A 25,401-nucleotide genomic window follows, 5' to 3' on the forward strand; every position below is an offset into this window, starting at 1 on the left:
TCGTTGATCGCCCGAAGGCAGATCCTGATAGGTTGGAGAGCAACCTCTCCACCCTGTGCCCTGGCGTGGCGGGGGGACCTGTTGGAATTCTTGACTCTTGAGGTTAAGTTTGAACTGAGGGGAAGGATGGAGAGGTTCTGCAATTCATGGGTGATGCACGATCAATGACTACTAGAGCGAGGTTGTAGTCCAACTGAAGGCTTTAATCAGCTAGTTGTTTCCCCCAGCAGCTCAGGTACAGAAAGAAGGCTGCTGGGACGGCACGGGCTCTTATACCCCGCCTTGCAGGGTATACCATACAGCTTAACCAATGGGAAACATATAATATCTACCAATGGTGTTCCAGCATTACTAGGTACCGTAATACCTCGACACAGACTACCACAATGGGCATTATTCATTATGCACTTTCAAGAACTGTATAACATCGAACATTAGTTGGGGCGGGTGGGAGGGTTGGGGGGAGGGGTGTGTTAGTAGCGACTATGGGTGATCCCTAATTCCTTTTTGTCATTTGGTTATATGAATATGCGGGCTAATGTTTAGTTTGGTGGGAGGATGGGATCGTTGTTATTGATATGGGGATTGACATATTTGTTACTGACTATTGTTTATTGTTGGTGGGTGTAAATTTGGGAGAAAATGTGAAAAAATAACAAATGATTGGCATACACTAATTTATGGAACTTGATGTGAAGTATAACTGTCTGTACAGGGCCGGGAGCTGGGTTGTGTGGCGCGTGAGCTGCATACTAGCTCAGCTATAACTGTAATAAAAGCTTTGTTCGTAACTCCAAGAGTCATCGTCTGGTTTATCATGAGCGTGACGGTGGAGTACACTACAGTCAAATAGCTGTACAATTTTCCCCACTACACCAGGCCTTCATCCTCTTTCAATTAAACAAAAGCTTGAGGGATAACTGTTCCCAGGTGCCTTCTCCATGACAATACCTCAACCGATCAAGAGTCCACTTGCCAACAAAATAGCAACCTTTTTTGCGGGCATATAAATTGTTGTTCCCTTTGGTCTTATTGATTTCCCTTTTACAGCAATACTCAAATACCAAATCACTAATTTGATTGAGTTTTTTGATAAGGTAACAGAAAGGATTGATAAGGGTAATGCGGTTGACGTGGTATACTTGGACATCCAAAAGATGTTTGATAAAGTACTACATAACAAGCTTGTCAGCAAAGTTAAAGCCTATGGAATAAACGGAACAATGGCAGCATGGAGATAAATTTGTTGAGTGACAGGAAAGATAGTAGAGGTAAACAATTGTTTTTTGGATTATAGAAAGGTATAGTGTGGGGTTCCCAGGGAGCAGTATTCAAACTGTTATATTCTTCATCTTCTTTGATGTAAACATACCAATCATACACAAGGATTGGCGAAACAATAATGTGGGTTCTTTATTTGAAAATAAGATAATCATAGATAGATTTATTAGGAGGCTGAGTATAGAACATCTGATCTGTACCCTGTTGCTTGCACACTGGGGGGAGCATGGTAGCACAGCGGTTAGCATAGTTGCTTCACAGCTCTAGGGTCCCAGGTTCGATCCCCGGCTTGGATCATTGTATGTGCGGAGGTTGCACTTTTTCCCCGTGTCTGTGTGGTTTCCTCCGGTTTCCTCCCACAGTCCAAAGATGTGTAGGTTAGGTGGATTGGCCATGCTAAATTGCCCTTAGTGATCGGAAAGGTTAGGTGGGGTTACTGGGATAGGGTGGAGGTGTGGGCTTAGGTAGGGTGCTCTTTCCAAGAGCCATTGCAGACTCAATGGGCCGAATGGCCTCCTTCTGCACTGTAAATTCTATGATTACAAGTCACGGAATGACTACCTTGTTAAAGTGATGGTAATTGACATGGTTTATGATATGCCTCATTACATGTGCATTCACCTCAGATCAAAACATTCCTCTTTTTTCGAACAAAAGGTTTACGCCTAAAGAATCAAACTGTCTGTATGACAGCAAAAGGAAATAACATTCTGACTAAATGTAGTTTAACACAAACCAATAAATTTACAAATTTCTGATATTTATAATTTGGAGGTTTGCTTATCCATTCAACTTTAGTTATGGTAATCTTTGCTGAAGGCTGCTGTATGTCATGTCTTAGACCATGCTCTAGTTGCAATGGAGTTCACTTAGTGTTCAGTCACGATATGATTCTGGGTATCAGCATACGCTGATGATTTCTGCTGGATTCCAGGTACCATCAGTTGAGTGTTGTACTGAAAATTACTGTCCAATGTTCAGGTTGGGTAATTTGTTACCCGTATCCTGGCCATGGACATCTTTTATCCCCCCCACCCCGTTTTTCGATCAAGTTGTCATGTACTCCTGGGAGTAGCGACTGGGGAGGTCTGTCGGCACCTGTCTGCCGAGTAGCAGTTCTGCACTAGTTTAGATGTTTGGAATGGGTATACCTATTGTTCAAACTGTACCACTGAGCCTATTGGCTAATTACCTTTTTTAATCTTTCGTGGGATGTGGGCTTTGCTGTCAACCCAGCATTTGTTGCCCGTCCCTAAATGCCCTTGAGCTGAACGGCTTGCCATTTCAGAGGGCAGTTAAGGGTCAACCACAAGGCCATGAGTCTGGAATCACATGTCAACGTTGCAGAGTTACGCCATCTAACCTAGTTAAGCACAGGATTTCCAATGGTGCTCCTTATGGTCTTTAGTCATCATCGTTGAGTTGAGGACACTGTGGATGGCAACTTGGATTTGACCCCTGCATGCCAGGCCTGTGAACCTTGGACCTGTACTGTTCACAACATAAAAATATCTGGGGTAACAAGGGTGGGCTTTTGTGGTGACATTTGAGTGTAATGGATCTCGGGGATGGAGTCTCTGAGCCATTGTACGTGGTGGGTTTGGCACTGGTTGGTTGAATCATCACTTGCCAAACCTGTGGGTTTTTCAGTATATGAAGTGGAAAGGTATTTGCACTGGTATCCAGTTTTGCACATAGGTTATGCTGAGCCTTCATCTGTTGGCATATAATCTGTATGGTGATAAAGGCTTCTGTTGGTACTCCCCCCACTGTGGCAAGACATTCTTTGATGTTCACCACACTGATTGTTGATGGACTTTGTGTGTCAATAGACTGGCCATCCTCATTATCTGATCATCTTGACTAAACATTTCCTGGACCTTGGGCGGAACTCTCCGGCAGCCGACGCTGGTGGGCAAAGAATCGATTTTAACGCCGAAAATGCGGCCCAACTCATGTTTGCATTGTTGCTTCACAGCGCCAGGGACCTGGGATCGATTCCTGGCTTGGATCACTGTCCGTGTGGAGTCTGCACATTCTCCCCGTGTCTGCATGGGTTTCCTCCGGGTACTCCGGTTTCCTCCCTCAAGTCACAAAAGATGTGCTTGTTCGGTGAATTGGACATTCTGAATTCTCCCTCAGTGTACTCGAACAAGCGCCAGAGTGTGGCGACTAGGGGCTTTTCACAGTAACTTATTGACAGTGTTAATGTAAGCCTATTTGTGACAATAATAAAGATGATCATTAAATCGCAATTTTCCAGTGCCCTGACAGTGGCGTCAATGCATTCCAGAAAGCACCTACAGTAAACGCTGTTGGCATATCATTAGTGGGCCTGACCCAGTATTCTCTGGGGCCTACACGATTCTCCTCCTCCACTCGTGTGAATTCCCGATGGTGAGGTTCACTTGAGTTTTTAAAAATCATGAAACAGGCGCCAGTGAACTTAGAGCCAGAGGTGGTATGGGTGTCTCCCCAGGCCACCCCCCCTATGTGCCCTCTGGCCCCAGCCGACCCATCAGTGGGTTGGACATGGTCCAGTGCAGCCTGTGGCATCTTGTTGGCTGGAATGGGATGTGTGGGGAGTAAAGTGTGTATATGCGGCTGTAACTTGTCAGCCTCCCAAGTGTAATGCACGGACCCAGCAAATCCAGCACCATTTCCCATTGGAATCAATTGTGTTTCACGTGGCGCTGGTGCTAGCCCTTCCAGGGTCACTGAATCGGTCCAGGTTCGGTGCCAGTTTTGTTGTCGTGGCAGTCCACGAATCCTGGGCGGGATTCACCTTTAACCGGCGGGGCGGGCCGTAGCGGTCCCGAGGAGGGCCGTGAAGCACTCCGACGTCGGGCCGCCCGGAAGGTGCGGAATCCTCCGCACCTTCAGGGGCTAGGCCGGCACCGGCAGGGTTGGCGCCCGCCAACCGGCGGCGAAGAGCCTCCGCCGACCGGCGCGTGTTGGCGCTTGCACGGGAGCGCCAGCGTGTGCTGGCGTCATCCCAGCGCATGCGCAGGGGGGTTCTTCTCCGTGCCAGCCATGGCGGTGGTTGACAGCAGCCGGCGTGGAGGAAAAGACTGCCCCCATGGCACAGGCCCGCCCGCGGATAGGTGGGCCCCGATCGCGGGCCAGGCCACCGCGGGTGCACCCCCCGAGAACTCTGCAGGCCGCCCGTAGAGCCAGCTCGCGCCGGTATGGACCTGATTTGATTCACGCCGGCGGCCGCTTGGCCCATCGCGGGGTGGAGAATCAGCGGGGGGGGGTGGGGGCTGCCAGCGGCCGCCAATCGGCGCAGCGCGATTCCCACACCAGCCAAAACCCCGCCGCCGGAGAATTCGGCAGCCGGCGCCGGGGCGGGATTCACGCCGCCCCCCCCCCCCCCCGGGTATTTCTACGGCCCGGCGGGTGGTCGGAGAATCCCGCCCCCTGTCCCGGCGTCCACACTCAGGAACGAAGAATCCAGCCACTTGTCGTTACATTGTTTGGTACACACTCTTGGTTAATTGAAATGTTGTCCCCGTTTGGCCTCAAGATGTGGCTTCTCATGAAGTTGAACCACTTGTTCAGGCCTTTGCTTTCTGCATTGGTGCTTCCTCTGCTGCCACAGGTCTTGCCTGCGGTGTTAAAAACTGGGTAATTTCTGGGCATATACATGAGACCACACCGACAACATTGCTCACTATGCTTTCCTGTAATGGTTACTGTTCCAGCGATGAACAAATTACAGATAACCTGTAGACTCTGCATACCCTTTAGTATGGCTTTGTACTTGCGTCCACTTTGTAGTGGTGCTGCCATAGTCTAACCTTGTGGGTTGGTCCAAGATGTCTTACTTCGGGGTATATGCTATCACGACCTCAATTATCCTGTCGGCTGGCTCTGTTGTCATGAAGTCACAATCACACCTTGGGCGGGACTCTCAGACCCCCCCGCCGGGCCAGAGAATCACCGGGGGGGGGGGGGGGGGCGGTGAATCCCACCCCGCCGCCGGAGAGGGCGGGAATCGGGCCGCGCCGGTTGGGGGCCGTTGGCAGCGGCCCCCCCGGCGAATCTCCGGCCCGTGATGGGCCGAGTGGCTGCCCGTTTTCGGCCGGTCCCGCCGGTGTGAAATAGGCCAGGAGCGGGATTCACCGCTATCCGGCGGGGCGGGCCGTTCTGGCGCAAGGAGTGGCGTGAACCACACCATTGTCGGGCCACCCGGAAGGTGCGGAATCCCCCCGTGCCTCCCCCCCCCCGAGGACTCCGCAGGCCGCCCGCAGAGCCAGGTCCCGCCGGTAAGGACCTGGTGTATTTCATGCCGGTGGAACCGGCCAAAAACAGGAGGATCCTGCCCCAGGTCCTTACCAGCGGGACCTGGCTCTGCGGGCGGCCTGCGGAGTCCTCAGGGGATCTGGCCACGGTGGCCTGGCCCGCGATCTGGTCCCACCGGTCTGCGGGCAGGTCTGTGCCATGGAGGCACACTTTCCCTCCGCGCCGGCTGGTGTCACGGTCCACCATGGCTGGCGCGGAGAACCCCCCTGCACATGCGATGGGATGACGCCAGTACACGCTGACGCTCCCACGCCAACTCGCGCCGGCCGGCGGAGCCCCTTCGCGCCAGTTGGCGTGGCGCCAAGCCCCCTGCACGCCGGCTGGCGCGGCGCCAACCCCACCGGCGCCGGCCTAGCCCCTGAAGGTGCGGAGGATTCCGCACCTTCCTGGCGGCCCGACGCCTGAGTGGTTCACGCCACTCCTCAGTGCCGGTACGGCCCGCCCCGCCGGATAGCAGTGAATGCCGCCCCACCGCCCCGACGCCGGCTGACGAATTCTCCGGCGTCGGGGTTTTGGCGGGGGCGGGAATCACGCCGCGCCGCGATTCTCCAGCCCACAATGGGCCAAGCGGCTGCCCGTTTTCGGCCGACCCCACTGGCATAAATCAAAACAGGTCCGTATCGGCAGGACCTGGCTCTATGGGCGGCCTGCAGAGTCCTCAGGGGGGCGCGGGGGGATCTGGCCCCGGGGGGTACCCCCACGGTGGCCTGGCCCGCGATCGGGGCCCACCGTTCCGCGAGCGGGCCTGTGCCATGGGGGCACTGTTTCCCTCCGCGCCAGCTGCTGTCAACCTCCGCCATGGCCGGCGCAGAGAAACCCCCCCCTGCGCATGCGCTGGGATGACGCCAGCACACGCTGGTGCTCCCGCGCATGCGCCATCTCGCGCCGGCTGGAAGTGCGGGGGGCCGTATCGACAGCTAGAGCTGCGAGCTCCACGACAGCTGCCTGTTAGCCCCCTGCAAGACTGTGAATCTGTGGCCTTTTGACGCCAGTTTTCCTGGAGTAAAAGACCACAGTTTTCACGACGGCGTGGGGACATAGTCCCGAAAACTGAGAATCCAGCTGCTGCCTGGAACGTGGTGCAATCATATAACTTAGAAAATAGAAGCAGGAGGAGGCCATTCAGCCCTTCGAGCCTGCTCCGCCATTCATTATGATCATGGTTGAACATCAAGTTCAATACCCTGATCCCGCCGTCTCCCCATATCTGTTGATCCCTTTAGCCCAAGAGCTATGTCTAATTTCTTCTTGAAATTACACAACGTTTTGGCCTCAACTACTTTCTGTGATAACAAATTCCACAGATTCACCACTCTCTGGGTGAAAAAATTTCTCATCACCTCAGTCCTAAAAGGTTTCCCCCCTATCCTCAAACTATGACCCCTAGTTCCCCCACCATCAGGAACATTCTTTCTGAATCTACCCTATTTAATCCTGCTAGAATTTTGTTACGTTTCTATGAGATCCCCCTCTCACTCTTCTAAACTCCGATGAATTTAATCCTAACCGATTTAGTCTCTTCTCATATGACAGTCCCACCATCCCAGGAATCAGCCTGGTAAACTTTTGCTGCACTCCCTCCATGGCAAGAACATCCTTCCTCAGATAAGGACCCCACAAGTGCACACAATACTCCTGGTGTGGCCCCACCAACGCCCTATACATTAATTGATTCCTTGGATTGGATTGGATTTGTTTATTGTCACGAGTTCTGAAGTACAGTGAAAAGTATTTTTCTGCATGCAGCTCATACAGATCATTTAGTACATGAAAAGGAAAGAAAATACATAATAGGGCAACACAAGGTACACAATGTAAATATCTAGTCACAGGCATCGAGTGAAGCATAAATGAGTGTAGTATTAATCAGGTCAGTCCATAAGAGGGTCGTTTAGGAGTCTGATAACAGTCGGCAAGAAGCTGATTTTAAATCTATTTGTGCGTGTTCTCAGACCTTTGTATTTCCTGGCCGATGGAAGAAGTTGGAAGAGTGAGTAAGCCCGTTCTTGGTGGTAGCATCGATGTGGGTGGACCAGGACAGATTTTTGGTGATGTGCACACCTCGGAATTTGAAGCTATCAACCATCTCCACCTCGGCCCTGTTGATGTAGACGGAGGGGTGTACAGTACTTTGCTTCCTGAAGTCAATGACTAGCTCTTTAGTTTTCTTGGCATTGAGGGAGAGATTGTTATTGTTACTATTGTGGGCCAGAGTTTAGAAGCCCAAAGTGTATCACGGAGATCACCTGACCCACAACTTTTACTAGATTGTGGTATGGGGAGCACACGGCCCACTCTACAAGTGTGGTACTTCAGAAATGGAAAAGTTCCTTATTAAAGCAAAACAATATTTATTCTATGAACTCAAGTTAACCTTTTTAAAACAAACAGTGAATATCTTAGCAACCATTAATTCAAAGATAACCCCCAAAGAATACAACATTAAGTAACCTATATGCTGTCATTTTACACCCAAAAGACTTAACAAACCTTTAAACAGGAGCACATCACATTCAACACTGAAAACATTTAAATTTCTGAATTCACCAAATGATCAAGAGATATTCCTTCATGGCAGAGAGAGATCAACAATACAGCTGCTTTGGGTGACTTCAGCTGCAACACACTGAAAAAAGAAACCAAAAAGACAGACACACCCAAGCTTTTCTCAAAGTGAAACTAAAAAGCAGAACCAGAGCTCAGCTGCACCCACACTCTGACCTCACTGCAGTAACATGAGCAGCCAAACATTTCTTAAAGCGACACTCTCATGACATGAGTATAGAGGGGGCTAAGTACGCAGTCTTGTGCGGCACCAGTATTGAGGACTATTGTGGAAGAGGTACTGTTTGTTTATTCTTTCTGATTGTGGTCAATGGATCAGAAAGTCGAGGATCCAGTTGCAGAGTGGGGAGCCAAGTCCTAGGTATTGGAGCTTTGATATGAGCTTGGCTTGGATTATGGTGTTGATGGTGGAGCTTTGGTCAATAAATAGGAGTTTGATGTAGGAATCCTTATTGACGAGATGCTCCAGGGATGAGTGTAGGGCCAGGGAGATGGCGTCTGCTGTGGACCGGTTGCGGCGGTATGCGAATTGCAATGGTTCTAGGCATCCTGGGAGTATGGGGTTGATGTGCTTCATGATCACCCTCTCGAAACATTTCATTACAATTGATGTCAGGGCCACCGAAGGGTAGTCATTGAGGCACATTACCTGGTTCTTCTTTGGCACCGGTATAATAGTGGTCTTCTTGAAGCAGGTGGGGACACATCTGCCTGCTGGTCCGCACAGGCTCTGAGTGCACAACCAGGGACCCCGTCCGAACCCGTCTCCTTCCGAGGGTTCACTTTCAGGAAGGCCGGTCTGACTTTGGAAGCTGTGATATGGGTATGTGTGTGTCCGGGGCTGCTGGGGCAATCAACAGCGGATTGATGGTTTCCTGCTCGAACAGAGCATAGAATGCATTGAGTTCATCGGGGAGGGGTGCGCTTTGTAACCAGTTATGTTGTTTCGGCCTTGCCACAACCGACGAGAGTCTGTAATGTTAGTCTGTGACTCTAGCTTGGTCAGATATTGTCTCTTTGCATCCCGGATGGCTTTGCGGAGGTCATACCTGGATTTCTTGTATAGGTCAGGGTCGCCTGACTTGAACGCATCAGACCTGTCCTTCAGTAGGGGGTCAATCTCCTGATTAAGCCATGGTTTCCGGTTGGACAACATATGTACTGCTTTCTTTGGCACGCAGTCGTCTACACATTTGCTGATGAAGTGTGTGACAGTGGTGGCATACTCGTTTATGTTGGTCGCTGAGTTCTTAAATATGGACTAGTCCACCGTCTCCAAGCAGTCACGTAGGAACTCTTCTGTTTCCTCGGACCAGCACTGCACAACCTTCTTAGCCGGATTCTCCCACTTAAGTTTCTGCTTGTATGCCGGGAGGAGAACCGTCTTATGGTCTGATTTTCCGAAGTGCGGTTGAAGGATGGAATGGTGGGACAGTCATATGAGGAGAGACAAAATCAGTTAGGATTATATTCATTGGAGTTAAAGGGGATCTCATAGAAACTTACAAAATTCTGACAGGATTAGACAAGGTAGATTCAGAAAGAATGTTCCTGACAGTAGGGGAGTCCAGAACTAGAGGTTATAGTTTGAGGATAAGGGGTAAATCTTTTAGGACTGAGGTGAGGAGCCATTTCTTCACCCAGAGAGTGGTGAATCTGTGGAATTTGTTACCACAGAAAGTAGTTGAGGCCACAACGTTGTGTAATTTCAAGAAGGAATTAGATATAGCTCTTGGGGCTTAAGGGATCAAGGGATATGGTGGGAAGGTAGGATCAGGGTATTGAAGGGCCAAATGGCCTTCTCCTGGTTCTATTTTCTATGTCTCTATGAATCCCAGGCTGTTGAGTGAGGCAAGGGAGGAAATAGCAGGGGTGCTGGCAATAATTGAAATTCCTCTCTGGCCACAGGAGAGGTGCTGGAGGAGTGGAGGATAGCCAATGTGGTTCCATTATTCAAGAAGGGAGGAAGGGATAAACCAGGATACTACAGGCCAGTCAGTCTAACCTCAGTAGTGGGGAAATAATCGGAGGCAATACTGAGAGTCTGAATTATTCTGCATTTGGAGGGGCAGGGATTAATCAAGAATAGTCAGCATGGTCTTGTTAAGTGGAAGTCATGTCTGACCAACTTGATTGAATTTTTTGAAGAGGTGACCAGGTATGTAGATGAGGGAAATGCCGTTGACGTAGTCGACTTGGACTTCAGCAAGGCTTTTGATAAGGTCCCACATGGGAGATAGAGGAGGTAAGAGCCAATGGGGTCCAAGGAAATTTGGCAAATCGGATCTAAATTGGTTCAGTGGGAGGAGGAAAAGGGTGATGGCCGAGTGGTGTTTTTCTGACTGGACGCCTGTGTCCAGTGGGGTCCCCCGGGGATCAGCTGTTTGTCGTTTACATAAACGATTTAGGTATGAATGTAGAAGGGTTGATCAGTAAGTTCGCAGATGATACAAAAATTGGTGGAGTGGTAAATAGTGAGGAGGATAGCCTTCGACTACAGGAGGATATAGATGGGCTGGCCAGATAAATTGACCAGTGGTAAATCTGAATAAGTGTGAAGTGATGCACTTGGGGAGGACAAACAAGGCAGGGAATGAATACATGAGGAATAGCCAGACCCTGGGAAGCATTGAGGATCAGAGGGACCATAGTGTGGGTGTACACCGTAAGAAGGCGCATGGTATATTTGCTTTTATTAGGCAAGGCACAGAGTTTAAGAGCAGGGAGGTTATTCTGGAACTGTATAAAACTTTGATCAGGCCACAACTAGAGTATTGTGTGCAGTTCTGGAATCCACATTATAGGAGGGATGTGATAGTACGGGAAAGGGTGCAGAGGACATTTACCAGGATGCTGCATGGGCTGAAAAGTTTTAGCTGTGAAGAGAGATTGGATAGACTGGGGTTGTTTTCCTTGGAGGAGAGGAAAATGAAGGTGAACATGATGTATAAAATTATGAGGGGTATTGGTAGAGTAGACAGGAAGAAACTTTTCCCTTTGGTGGAGGGGGCCAATGACCAGGGGTATAGATTTAAGGTAAGGAGCAGGAGGTTTAGAGGAGATATGAAGAAAAACATTTTCACCCAGAAGGTGGTGGGAGTTTGGAACTCGCTGCCTGAAAGGGTGGTGGAGGCTGAGACCCTCATGACATTTAAGAATTATTTATAAGTGCACTTGCGATACCGAGGCATACAAGACTATGGGCCAAGTGCTGGAAAATGGAATTAGAATACTTCGGTGGTTGTTTTTGTCTGGCGCAGATGCGATGGGCTGAACGGTCTTTTCTGTGCTGTAGCTCTCTATGACTCTTGCCGCACCATCTTGAACTTCATCCTTCCAGGCCTACCTGGACCTCATTCTCCCCTAGGCCATGCTGGACCTCACTCTCCCTGGGCCATGCTGGACTTCACTCTCCCTTCGGCCATGCTGGACTTCATTCTCCCTGCGCCCACCTGGACTTCACTCTCCCCTGGGCCTTGCTGGACTTCACTCTCCCCTGGTCCTGCCTGGACTTTACTCTCCCTGCTCATTCACTCTCCCCTGGGCCATGCTGGACATCACTCTCCCCTGGGCCTGCCTGGGCCTCACTCTCCCTGGGCCATGCTGGACGTCACTCTCCCCGGCCCGCCTGGACTTCAATTTCCCCTGGGCCATGCTGGACTTCATTCACCCCGAGCCCACCTGGACCTCACTCTCCTGGGGTCATGCTGGGCGTCACTCTCCTCGGGCCTGCCTGGACCTGACTCTCATTCGGCCAGCCTGGTCTTTACTTTCCCTGGCCTACCTGGACTTCACTATCCTCGGGCCATGCTGGACTCCACTCTCCTCTGGTTCCACCTGGACCTCGCTCTTCCTGGGGCCCCCCTGGACTTCACTTTCCCTCAGCACAAGGCGTTTTCAAGGGCGAGAAACAATTCAGTTCTAAAGCTGAATTAGCCTTCAAAAGTGTTTTGATTATTAATCGGTCAGTTTGTTTCGTGAATCACTATGGCCAGCCAGACTTCAGAATGGATGCCATACCATGTGGCAGTCTAGATGCTTTAAAAAAAACAAATTTTTAAGAACTCAGCCAAAGTCTGGAATTGCCTTTAAAACACCCTACCTTGGTCCAAATGTTCTGAGGGCTCAAATCTTTGATTTAAAATTCGCTCCAAGAAAAAGCTCCCTTTGAGGTCAGGTCTTGGTCACCTCGGGAGCCTGCCAAAACCCAACAAGCACGCGAAGAAGCATTGAAAAAATGATTAATGCAGCGCCATCTTTAAAGGCGAAACAGCATTTAAAACCGTACTCCCCTTGGCTGAAAAGTAACAATGGATAATAAATCAACTCTACCAGATCAATTTTGGATCATAGAAAGGCCAGGCGGGGTCCAGAATTGAGGGTTTCTGCAAAAATGATTTTCAAGATGCATGATAGCTTCAGGGTTAGATAAGGAGGAGGCTGGTGAATACACTGCTGTACTCAATAGGTCCGATAGCAGATGACATAATTGCAAAGCAAGGAATAAATGAATCTTCAGATAAGTTTGAAGAGATTCTCAAATGCTTCAATACTGAATTTAAGAAGTATTAAAACTTTAGGGCATGCAAAGTCCAAAATGCAAGTCCAACAATCTGAAGAACAGATTGAAATTTGCAAATGTCCGTTTAATGAGGCAAGGTTAAGCCATGGTATACAGCAACCCTAACTGTAAGTTCATAAAGCAAAAGAAGGTGGGACAGATTCCAGGCCAAGGAAGACAATACCCAAACAGAGCACATGTTGGCAGCAGACCATGTCAATGCTGTGAAGCCAAAAGTCCTCACATTCAAAAGCAATGTCCAGCAATCTATGTGCAGAGTTTCAATTGCAACTGCATGGGGAACTTTTGAAAGCTGTGCAAGTCTAAGACATAGTGATGTGCAGAGATCTCAAAACAGTCTCAAAACAGTTAGGGCAGCATGGTAGCACTGTGGTTAGCATTGTGGCTTCACGGCGCCAGGGTCCCAGGTTTGATTCCCCATTGGGTCATTGTCTGCACGTTCTCCCCGTGTCTGTGTGGGTTTCCTCCGGGTGCTCCGATTTCCTCCCACAGTTCAAAAACGTGCAGGTTAGGTGAATTCGCCATGCCAAATTGCCCTTAGTGTCCAAAAAGGTTAGGACGGGTTATTGGGTTACAGGGGCAGGGTGGAAGTGAGGGCTTAAGTAGGTCAGTGCAGACTCGATGGGCCGAATGGCCTCCTTTAGGGGCTTTTCACAGTAACTTCATTTGAAGCCTACTTGTGACAATAAGCGATTTTCATTTCATTTCATTTCTGCACTGTATGTTCTATGTCCTATGTTCCCCAAGATTGTGGAAGAAATCCAACCGTATTTCTTGAGTGAGATCAAGGATCTTGGGTTCTTCTTGTGGAATGCTAACGTCTCTATAAAGGGTCAGCACACTAATTTCAAATTCAACACAGGAGTGAATAGGAACCATGGCTGAAAGTCCTCTGGCTACACATTACAGACATAACACTCTATGGCCATAGAGGGATCTGATTTGCAGTCATAAGCATGATCCTAGAGCTACTCCAGTATGACAATAAGCAAATATTAGTATGTCATCCAAATCCAATTCTTTTGCTTTTTAATCAGGGACATCTGTGTTGCCCTTAACCTCCTCAAAATAGCAGGAGATGTCAAAACAACCTCTGTTGTCAACTACACAGAACTTCAAATTTACGAGACACTCAACCGAGACTTCTGCTCTGAATTGTCTTCACTCTTTGCAGGTTTGTTCAATTTCCTTGCAGGTGGAAGAAGCTTCTCTTTGGTCACGCTAAACAAACCTGCAGATAGGTACCACCATACTTTGAGTGGAAGGCACACATCAGAATTATCGGCAACAGGGTGATGATCCCAACCTTAGGCTCCAATGGTTGCTGTCATACAACCAGGGAACATCATGGCAAAGAAACTGTAATTTTCAAGAAAAATGCACAGTAGCAAGGCGATGCCGGAACAGGAGAGTAGTGACCATCAACTCACCAGAGCACACCTCAGTGAGGTACAAGGGCACAGGAAGGAACACAGTGTGGTGATGAAAGCGGGTTAAGTTCATTGATGAGGAACATTCTAACGGAATGGAGATACACATTCAACTCCAAGAAAGATCATGCCGCACCCCCATGGAAAAAGAAAATCTATGTTCATAATATTAAGGAAAGGAGTGGACACTCTTCGCAGAAGGAATGGGACATGCCTAGGGTATCTGAACAAAGCAAATGGGTTGTTGATAAGGTAAGGTTTAACGTCAAGGAGTGTAAAAAGCAAATCAGATGGTGGTAGCCAGGCACTGGAAACACAGAATACTATGATTTTAACTCCAAGCCAACAAAACTTGTGCAAAGCAACTGAACCTACTATTCCTCAAATGTGGCCAGAACAAGATCTGGAAGAATTGACAAACCTCCAGACTAATTGAATTTATGAAGTCAGAGACTTGGGGGAGCAGGGGTAGTAAGTAAATATGTTGCGTAAAGATTTTGGGGGGTAAGTGTAGTATAAGGGTGTTTAGCATAGCAAGAGCTAATATGGGACTGAAGAACATTATCGCCCACAATATGATATGGAGAGACATATAATAGTTGACAGAGTTGTGTGGAAAAACTTGAGTCAACATGAAGTTAGCATAAATTTTAGGGAGGCAGTGGAGCAGTGGCATTGTCACTGGACTAGTAATCCAAAGACCCGGGGAAGATCTGAGGGCCAGGGTTCAAATCCCACCATGGCAGATGGGTAATTTGAATTCAATTAAATCTGGAATTATAAGTAAGTGACAACCATGAAACCATTGACAATTGTTGTAAAACCCACCTGGTTCATTAATGTCCTCTAGGGAAGGAAATCTGCCATCCTTACCTGGTCTGGTTTACCATAGGATTTCTACAGTGATGAAGGAGGCCATTCAGCCCATCGTGTCTGCACCAACCCTCTGAAATAGCACCCTACGTAGGCCCACTCCCCGTCCTAACTTGCGCATCTTTGAACTATGGGAGGCACCCGGAGGAAACTCAGCAGACACAGGGAGAAAGTGCAAACTCCACGTAGACAGTCACCTGAGGCTGGAATTGAACGCGTGTCCCTGGTGCGGTGAGGCAGCAATGCTAACCACTATGCCACCATGCTGCCTACCCCATGACTCCAGATTCACAGCAACGTGGCTTACTCTGAAAAATGCCATCTGAATAGGTGGGCAGTTAGGGATGGGAAATAAATACTGGCCCATCCATATCCAGTAAAATCTATTCAAAAATAAATTTAAAATAAAGCTTGGGCTATACTTTGTACATATGTATATATGTAACAAGGGCATCACGGTGGCACAGTGGTTCGCATTGCTGCCTCGCAGCTCCAGGGACCCGAGTTCAATTCCAGCCTCAGGTGACTGTTGGAGTTTTAACTTTCTCCCCCCGTCTGCGTGGGTTTCCTCTGGGGGCTCAGGCTTCCTCCCACAATCCAAAGATGTGCAAGTTAGGTGGATTGGCCATGATAAATTGCTCCATGTGTTTAGGGTGTTCGGTGGTGTTGCTGGGTTGCGGAGATGGGGTGGAGGCGTGAGCTTCGGTGGGATGCTCTTTCCAAGGGCAGGTGTAGACTCAATGTGCCGAATGGTCTCCTTCTGCACTGTAAATACTATGATAATTAGCTCTAAGGTGATTAGCTCTATATGTGTTACAAGCCTCTTAAAGGCCTCTGAACCTCTCTGTGGATCTGCTAAACAAACCCTTACAACATCAAGCAATAATACTTATTAACAAGAAGTGATTATTAGCTATTATTTACATCAAATATTAACATGCTTCAAAAAATAACTGCAATGACTTACAGGCCACCATGTCATGGCTTTTCCAGCAAGAAAATATCCTCCCACCGTGCTTTGGTTGGCTTTTACAGATGACTGTAATGCAAAAAAGATTGAGATATGATTTCTCTTAATCAAAGTCCAAATGAAATGGAATAGAGAGCAAGGTTAAAAATCAACTCCAACCAGCGTGGGAAGGTCATTAGGACCCAGTTAGGACTTGGCGTACAGGAACCAGGAACTGTTTGAAAAAAACAAGTCTTTAACTTGCTAAGCTCATAGTAAAAGCGGCCTGTTTAATTCAAATATATTTCTATAATCTTCTGCTTAAGCAAGCGAGCCCCAAGAGTAATTTACACATAAAAAAACGTATTTCAAATATACAGCAATCAAACGGTTGCTCACATTTTGCAGTGTTTGCAGTATAGAGTGGATCGTTAAATCTAATACTTAACAGCTTAAATTTCACTCGGTTATAAACATGTGTTTAACTTTGGTCCATAATCTATGTATAATCACTAAGACTATAAAAAGTGTTAAGAACATAATTTTTAAAATAGCTATCGGAAACTGATGTTTTACGCACGTACAAGTCTCAAACAATTATGTAGATATAAACCAACGATAGCGATGGAATGAGAAAATGTCTGAACTGCATTATTTATACCTAAAAATTTTACTAAAAAGTTGATTTATTTTTCTGAATGCATCAGGTCACAAAGTATCCGATAGTCAGTTTATTCATTGCCTCAGCTTCCAATACAAGTCAAAGGAGGTTTTAACTGTGAACTGGAGGGAATACATTCCAACCAACAAATGAAACAACGTCAAGCATAAGATAGGCAATATTTTTTTCACTCTTGCAAGTCTGCATTTGTAAACACCAGAGTCCAAGTCTACAACCTTCATTAATGTAAACTGAAAATAAACAGTCTCCTTAACCCTGGGGATTCTTAACTCACCCATATTCCGATACCAATAACAAATACAAAGTAAATGGCAATCACAATGAAGTCTGGTGTCTCCAAAGTGAACATTCTCGAAACACAGATTACTGCGGATGGTGGAAATCTGAGATCAAACGGAAAATGATAGAAATACTCTGAGCACGTTACGGCAACGTCTGTGGGAAGGGAGAAAAACTGCTTAAAGTCTGTGACCTTTCATCAGAACTGGGCTAAGTTAGAGATGTAATAGGTTTTCAGCCAGAGGTGGGTGGGACAAGGATAAAAGGAAGATCTGTGATAGGGTGAACATAAGAAGAGATTGGATGACAGTAGAGGACTTCCAGGGGCCAAAGGAGAGGGCGATGTTGCAAGAAGTAAAACAAAATAACAAAATATGTGCCTGGAAGAGGTGTGCTGCTAGCTGGGGGGGAAAAAACAAGCAAAAAGAAACCAAAATGGAGCAGAAATTATGACACCCTGATCCACTCCTCAGTCTCCCTTGACCCCTCCATCTTCTTCCCTCAGCAACTTTTCAGGCAAATGCAAATGAAACATCTGTCTCTCTCCTCACCCTCAAAGGTTCCAAACACTCCTTCCAGGTGAATCAACGGTTTATGTTTACTTCTTTCAATTTAGACTTCTGTTCTCATTACTTACAATAGAGGAGGCCAAATGCAGATTGAGTGACCGCTTTTTGAACACTTTCATTCTGTTCACAAGTATGATCCCAAGCTTCCAATGGTCTGTTGTTTTAAGTCTTCACCTGGCTCTCACGCTAACATTTTTCTCCTTGGCCAGCTGTTTCACTAAGTTTGAGGAACAACACCTCATCTTTTGATTAATCACTTTATAGCCTTCCAAACTTAACATTGAGTTCAACAATTATAGACCATTATCATTGCTCCATTTTGTTTCCCTTTCCTTATTTTCTGTTTGCTGTCAGCAGCACACCTTCTCTAGGCTAAGAATGAATGGGATTCTCTGCCCCCCCCCCCCCCCCCCCCCCAGCCGTGTGTTTCTCAGCAGCGCGCCAGTCCCAGGTGGCGGGATTTTCTACTCCCGCTGCTCGTCAGTGGGATGTCCCATTGAAGCCACCCCACACCGCCAGGAAAACACAGGTGGAGGTGCGCTGCTGGCAGGAAAAGAGAATCCCAACGGCCGGAGAATTCAGGCCAATTTGTTTTTTGTTTATTTTTTTGTCGCATCACCGTTCTCTTTGGCCCTGGAAGACTAACACATTTATAAATCAATCTCTCTTTGTCATGCAAGGGCGATATTATAAAATTGAGTCCATAAAATGAGACCCCAGTGTAGCAGGCAATTTAAGGGTTAAAAAGACTGAGGAAAAAAAACTGGGTGCACGGTCAGAGGGATATGCCCACCCATGGGATGAGTTAAATTATCCCAGTCAGACTTAAACTTGTTAGTGGTAATACACAGGATGGCCTGATTCAGCAAGGGTGAGTCACTCAAAATCCATTGTCCTTCGGAACATTCCTGCCTGACCAGCTTTTAGCCCATTACAGAATCTGATGACCTTTGTGTCCATCAATGTTAGGTTAGTTACATATCAGTAGCATGTCTCTGTTCTTTTGTGTGAGGGGCTGGGTGGAGCTTAGAGAGAGAGAGAAAATTGTGCTTTCAACAGTTACAGGGGCTTTAGAAATTGACCAAGTGAGGTCATGAAAGTTACAGAGGAGAAGGCTTCGGAAATCGACTGAGAGAAGTAATGAAAGTTACAGGGCAGAAGATTTTGGAAATTGACCGAGAAGGTCATGAAAGTCGCAATGAGGCAGGCTTTGGAAAAGGTTTTCAGAACAAATGCCCCTGCCTGAACAAACATTGGTCCATAAATGCAAGTATTCCCTGTGTCAGTCTGTGAAAGTGGCATGAGAGCTGCATGATCTGATACAGTGTTGTTTAATATGAACTAGTGTGTTAAGGTTAAGAAACTACATGTAATCTGTTACTGTTAGGCTTGAAGTTTAAATATTGTTTTATTTTGTTTTGATAAAGTTTGTTTATAAAATTACGCTCTGAACACTTTTTAGTCTTAGTGATTGTTTCTTATATTATCGCTTCTGGAACGAATCGATCTTTCTGCACAATCTTAAAACTTTAAAAGGTTATGATTCTGGTGCAGTCTCTTAGCTACTGTTGAGAGCTGATCAGGCGCCCATAACAATTTGGGAGTTTGTGGCCAGGATTCTTACGTATAATTCCTTGTTTGGATTTGGGTTATCGGCCTTAAAGACAGTGAGTGCGTGTGGATCGATTGCATTCTTTCCGGATTTGAAATATTGAACAGGGATTGACTGGAGATGGCCCTTGCAATTGCAAAATATGTCCTGGGGGTGGGGGGGGGGGGGGGGGGGGGTGGGGGTGGAGGAAATCACTTGGGAGGATTTACAAGGAGAATTGAAAGCAAAGCTTTTGAGTTTGGCAGAGAAACTGAAGTTAGCCCTGCCAAAAGGGGCAAAGAAGGCAGAGATAATACAAGCCGTAGCTCAATATTTAAATTTGCCATTAACACAGTCTAACCCATTAGAATTAGCTCCAAGCCAATTAAAAATGAAAGAATTGGAAATACAGCAAAAACTTTAAAAATTGGAGATGGCAAATGAAGCCAAATAAAAAGGGAAATGGAAAGGAATAAGATTGAAATGGAAAGGGAAAGATTAGTAAAGGAAGAGAGAGTGATTGGCCATGGCAGAAGCAAAGGAAAAAGAAAGAGAATTTGAACTTCAGAAGCTGGCAGTGCAAGGAGAGCAACAAATTAAAGTGTTGGAGGCAAAGGCAGGAGCTGAGGAAGTTTTAGTGGAAGAAGAAATTCCCCCTAATCAAATTTTTAGTAGGGATATGTTTAAATATATGCAAGCCTAGCCAAAATTCAATGAGAACGATGCCGAAGCATAATTCATGGGCGAGATTTTCCATCGGCCGACGCTAACATCGGGAAAGACGATTGGGCGGAGAATCGGACTTGACGCCAAAATCATGGCGGGAGCCAGGTTCACGCTAAATCGCATATCTCCTGTGCCTTGTCAGTGCGTTCCACTCCGCACGTACAGTAAACACTGTTAGCATATCAGTAGTAGGTCTGACCCAGTATTCCCCGGGGCCTTCGCGATCCTCCACTTACTCTGGGGGAATTCCAGACAGCGAGATTCACTTGCGCTTTTGAAAATCGGAAAACACCCTGTTCTGCCCACTGCCCACTGGATTTCAGCAAAGCGTTTGATAAGGTTCCCCACGGTAGGCTATTGCAGAAAATACGGAGGCTGGGGATTGAGGGTGATTTAGAGATGTGGATCAGAAATTGGCTAGCTGAAAGAAGACAGAGGGTGGTGGTTGATGGGAAATGTTCAGAATGGAGTACAGTCACAAGTGGTGTATCACAAGGATCTGTTCTGGGGCCGTTGCTGTTTGTCATTTTTATCAATGACCTAGAGGAAGGCGCAGAAGGGTGGGTGAGTAAATTTACAGACGATACTAAAGTCGGTGGTGTTGTCGATAGTGTGGAAGGATGTAGCAGGTTACAGAGGGATATAGATAAGCTGCAGAGCTGGGCTGAGAGGTGGCAAATGGAGTTTAATGTAGAGAAGTGTGAGGTGATTCACTTTGGAAGGAATAACAGGAATGCGGAATATTTGGCTAATGGTAAAGTTCTTGAAAGTGTGGATGAGCAGAGGGATCTAGGTGTCCATGTACATAGATCCCTGAAAGTTGGCACCCAGGTTGATAGGGTTGTGAAGAAGGCCTATGGAGTGTTGGCCTTTATTGGTAGAGGGATTGAGTTCCGGAGTCGGGAAGTCATGTTGCAGCTGTACAGAACTCTGGTACGGCCGCATTTGGAGTATTGCGTACAGTTCTGGTCACCGCATTATTGGAAGGACGTGGAGGCTTTGGAGCGGGTGCAGAGGAGATTTACCAGGATGTTGCCTGGTATGGAGGGAAAATCTTATGAGGAAAGGCTGATGGACTTGAGGTTGTTTTCGTTGGAGAGAAGAAGGTTAAGAGGAGACTTAATAGAGGCATACAAAATGATCAGGGGGTTGGATAGGGTGGACAGTGAGAGCCTTCTCCCGCGGATGGAAATGGCTGGCACGAGGGGACATAACTTTAAACTGAGGGGTAATAGATATAGGACAGAGGTCAGAGGTAGGTTCTTTACGCAAAGAGTAGTGAGGCCGTGGAATGCCCTACCTGCTACAGTAGTGAACTCGCCAACATTGAGGGCATTTAAAAGTTTATTGGATAAACATATGGATGATAATGGCATAGTGTAGGTTAGATGGCTTTTGTTTCGGTGCAACATCGTGGGCCGAAGGACCTGTACTGCGCTGTATTGTTCTATGTTCTATGCCCATGTGATACGCCAAGGACAGGAGGGAGGAGACCAAGGCGCTGCAGTGTTCCGGCATCTCCCCTGTGGGAGTTACCGGCTTGGGCCTCATCACTTCTTCCTCCTTCAGGTGCCCAATGGCCCCTGGGCTACTCCATGAAATGGAGGCACGATGGAGCTAGCCCCGGAGGCTCCCCCACCATCTGGTGCTGCCAGTCCTGGAGGTCCGGTCTCGTCTTGTCTAGAGTCTCCATGCTTGCAGCCACGGAGCATGAGGAGTGGACCCCCTCCCTCTGGGACTGCGCCACATCAAACTGCGACTGTCCATCCCCCTCTGTGACTGGGCCACACCCCTCTTTGTCTGTGCCATGTCGGTCATCGCCTGGGCAATGCCGCCGACACTCTCAGCCATGACCTGCTGTGACTGGGCCACACTATGGAGAGCCTCTGCAATGTCCAGGTGGCTCTGGTACAGGACTGTCTGTGATCGGACAGTCCTGTCCTGGACCTCGGCCTCCGCCTGCACAGAGCCTTAGACATCTTGACCCATGGCCGAAACCCTCGTTTCCATGTCCTCCACCTCGGACGCCATCCATGCGGTGTTAGCCTGGGTGTCGCGCATGGTCAGCACCACCTCCTGCCTCTTCACTAAAGTGCCCGACCGAGGTGAGTGTCTCTGAGATGGTGGAGGGTGATGGAGACAGCTGTGATGGAAAGGCAGTGTCTTCCCCAGACTCGAGCTGCCAGGTGTCACAGGATGCGGGTCGATGGATCCTGTCCGTGTCCATGTCCTCGTCGTTGCTGCTCGCCACTTGTGGTTCAGGTTGCGTCGGGGGACACCAGAAGGGCACGCGCCACCATCAGCACCTCCTGCAAGACACAAGACCAGACGCAAGATTGCATCGTGGGTGGAGAGGGTGGAGTGGGGGTTCTTGAGGCGTGTGGGGGGGAGGAGGGTTTGTGTGGAGGGGGGTGGTGGTGATGTGGGGGCTGTGGTGGGGTGGCATGGAGGTGGGGGTGGTGGTTGGGAGGGTGACAGACGTGCCATGGGGAACTGCAACTCAGCGGGGTCTCCCTCTTCCTCGTTTGATGCCGACCTCTGCCTCGGCGATTGCCCTTTCTTCGGTCCCACTGATCATGTCCAGTGCTCTTTGTTCCTCTGCGGTGAGGGGGCCGCAGGTCCAGCAGTCCCCCTCCAATCTTCTCCCTCTCTCGGCGATTATGAGAGGTCTTCTGCTGGAGGGGGTGGGGTGGCTGCTAATCACGCAGTGTTAGACAGTCCACCGCATGCAGCCAAGGAGGTGGGTAGCTGGTGGCTTCAGTGTCCAGGGCATCCGGCCATGGCGGCCGGTATGGGTTCCGGCATGTGGTGCAGGGTGGGGGTTCGGCTGCCCTCCGGCGGGAGGGGGGGGGGGGGGTTACAGGTGTGTGGGTCAGGGGTTGTGGTTAGGGTCACAGTGCTGCCCTGAGAGATCATGCAGTTTTTTTTCGTTACTGCTGGCCAGTCCTCGCGGTGTTGCACATGGCACTCACGACTTCTACCACCTGCGTCCAGGCACGACGGACGCCGGCAGCTGGCAGCCTCCTTCCCACCCCAGGGTACAGGGTCCTCTGCCTCTCCTCCACGGTATCTAACAGGGTCTCAAGTTCAGCGTCCGTGAAATGGGATGCCACTCTTCTTGCTGCCATCTTGTTTGCTGGGATGAGTGTGCGTGGTGACTGATGTGTGTACATGTGGCGGTAGCTTGTCGGCTTCCTGAGCTTCAATCCCGGACCTGGCGAATCTGGCATCATTTCTCATTGGAACCGCTAGCCCCCTAACGGGTGGTAAATTGGTCTATGTGTGGCGCCCATTTTGAAGTGCACCCATCCTGCCCTGGCATCATTACTTAGTCTCAGGAACTGAGAATCTGGCCCCATATCCTTTGAAAAAGTAGCTAAACAACTGAATTGGCCAAAGACCATGGGGGTGGTGTTGGTTTGGGGGCTGGTTTAGCACAGGAAGGGCTGATTTAGCACAGGGCTAAATCGCTGGCTTTTAAAGCAGACCAAGGCAGGTCAGCAGGGAAACCTCAGGCGGGAATCAAACCAGCAACGTTAATAGCCAATCCCGCAGTCAAGGAACCACTTAAAGCAAGATTTAGTGGGCCTTATCAGAAGGAAAACTGAGTGAGGAGAATTATTTGATAAGAATGCCAGGCAGAAGGAGGGCTCACAGAGTGTGTCAGATTAAAATACTAAAAAGTTATTTTGAGAGAGAAGAAAAGAAGGAGGAAGTGTTAGTCATTGTAACTCAGGGAGAAGAGATCATTTGACATTTCTCAAATTAAATTTGACCATAAAGAAACATTCAAAAATGGGGATAAATTATTGAGTTACCTTCCGGAGGAAAATCCAAATGACCTGAAAGAGTCATTACAGTCAGATGGAGCTGTGTTGGGGTGGGCGGGGGGGTGGATAACTTGGATGTACAAAAGTAATTACGCAGGATGTAGCGAGCGAAATGATGTTCCCATCAAACAACACCCATGCAAGCTCAATCTGCTAACAACAGCACAGGTACAAACAAAGATGGCTGATGTATGTAAATTAAAAATAAAACTCCTTGACACAGTGAATGGAGAAAGGAAGGCCAGGAAGCTGCTGACATGAGGACTTCATCCAGCAGGAGATGCCAGTGATGGTTAAATGGAAGAGAAAGCTAGTCTGGAAAGGCAGATTCAGAAGAAAGCTGAGATTCAGTATCAGATTGCACAAGAACTCCAGCATACCAGCAATCATCTGCATGAGATCAAAGAGGAGCAACCTCAAGAAGGGAGAGAGCTACTCACAAAGCAACAGGTTGTAAAGAAAGAAACTGCAGGAACTGTGGAGCTCCAAGAGCAGTCAAATTCATATCATAATGTTGACACAGGAAGTGATGACACTAGGATCTGGTCAGATGAAGGAACAGATGAAGGACTAAAGGTATCTCACCATTTCCAGACAACATCGTCCGTGGTGGAATACGGAATCGGGTGGCTGAAGAGCTGGTACAAATGTAGCCAGAATAGTCAGCCACCTTTCAATATGCAATAACTGGTGTTCAACACTGTCCAAATGCACCAGATATGACCAATTATTCTGGCTATCCTCAACAGACAGCAAAAGAAGCAGGAATCAAAACCATTGATAAACCCAACTGCATGTAACTGAATTATTGATGAAGTTTCGTTGTGTAAAAGTATGGAGACTGTCACCAAAACCACTTTTAGTCTGATAATACCAGGACGACTTGGACACACCCAATGAAAAAGTGTCCGAACAAAAATGCGATTGCTGATGCCCCATCATGACAGTGATATGGGAAAAGACTACAATGGACTATGTTCATGTGATGTTTGCTTGTTTAAAAATGAAAAAAAAGAAATGCACATACAGTTAAACTGTATGTAATCTTAAGAAATGTTTAAAATTGAAAAGGGTTCAGAAAATGAAGATATCTCTGCATATTGATGATTCATTTTTCTCTAGGAAGGGAGGTGTCATGTGGGGGAGATATTCGGAATTTGCATCCAGAAATGAGACCCCAATGTAGCAGACAATTTAGGGATTAAAAAGACTGAGAAAAAAAGCTTGCTAGCACAGGCTCAAAGGGATATGCTCACACCTGGCATGAGTTACATTATCCCATTCAGACCTAAACTCATTAGTGGGAATACACAGGATGGCCGGGTCAGCAAGAGTGAGTCACTCGAGATCCATTGTCTTTCACGACATTCCTGTCTGACCAGCTATTAGCCCATTACAGAGTCTGATGGCCTCTTTATCCGTCAATGTGAGGTAGTTGCATATCAATATCAGGGGCGAAATTCTCCATAATCAGCGCAATGTCTGCTGACTGCCGCCAAAAACGGAGCGAATCAGTCCGGCATCGCGCCGCCCCAAAGGTGCGGAATCCTCCGCCCCTTGAGCGGCCGAGCCCTAACCTTGAGGGGCTAGGCCTGCGCCGGACTGATTTCCGCCCCACCAGCTGGCGGGAAAGGCCTCTGGTGCCCCGCCAGCTGGCGTGGAAATGACATTGCCGGGCGGCACATGCGCGGAAGCGTCAGCGGCCGCTCACGGCATCCCCGCGCATGCGCAGTGGAGGG

General features: G+C 48.1%; 1 protein-coding gene across 1 annotated transcript in view; it reads right to left on the reverse strand.

Moving 5' to 3' along the window:
• slc5a9 (solute carrier family 5 member 9) overlaps nucleotides 1–17,134 on the reverse strand; it is a 117,931-nt gene extending 100,797 nt beyond the window's left edge. The window contains exons 1-2 of the mRNA XM_072510933.1: nucleotides 16,942–17,134; nucleotides 16,004–16,075 (exon numbers count right to left, since the gene is read on the reverse strand). Of these exons, the coding sequence (XP_072367034.1) occupies nucleotides 16,004–16,075; nucleotides 16,942–17,016 (147 nt within the window). The 5' untranslated portion in view covers nucleotides 17,017–17,134. The remainder of the gene's footprint in view (nucleotides 1–16,003; nucleotides 16,076–16,941) is intronic.
• Nucleotides 17,135–25,401: the final 8,267 nt, after the last annotated feature.

The sequence above is a fragment of the Scyliorhinus torazame genome, chromosome 7, assembly GCF_047496885.1.
Source record: "Scyliorhinus torazame isolate Kashiwa2021f chromosome 7, sScyTor2.1, whole genome shotgun sequence".
NCBI classification, from domain to species: domain Eukaryota; kingdom Metazoa; phylum Chordata; class Chondrichthyes; order Carcharhiniformes; family Scyliorhinidae; genus Scyliorhinus; species Scyliorhinus torazame.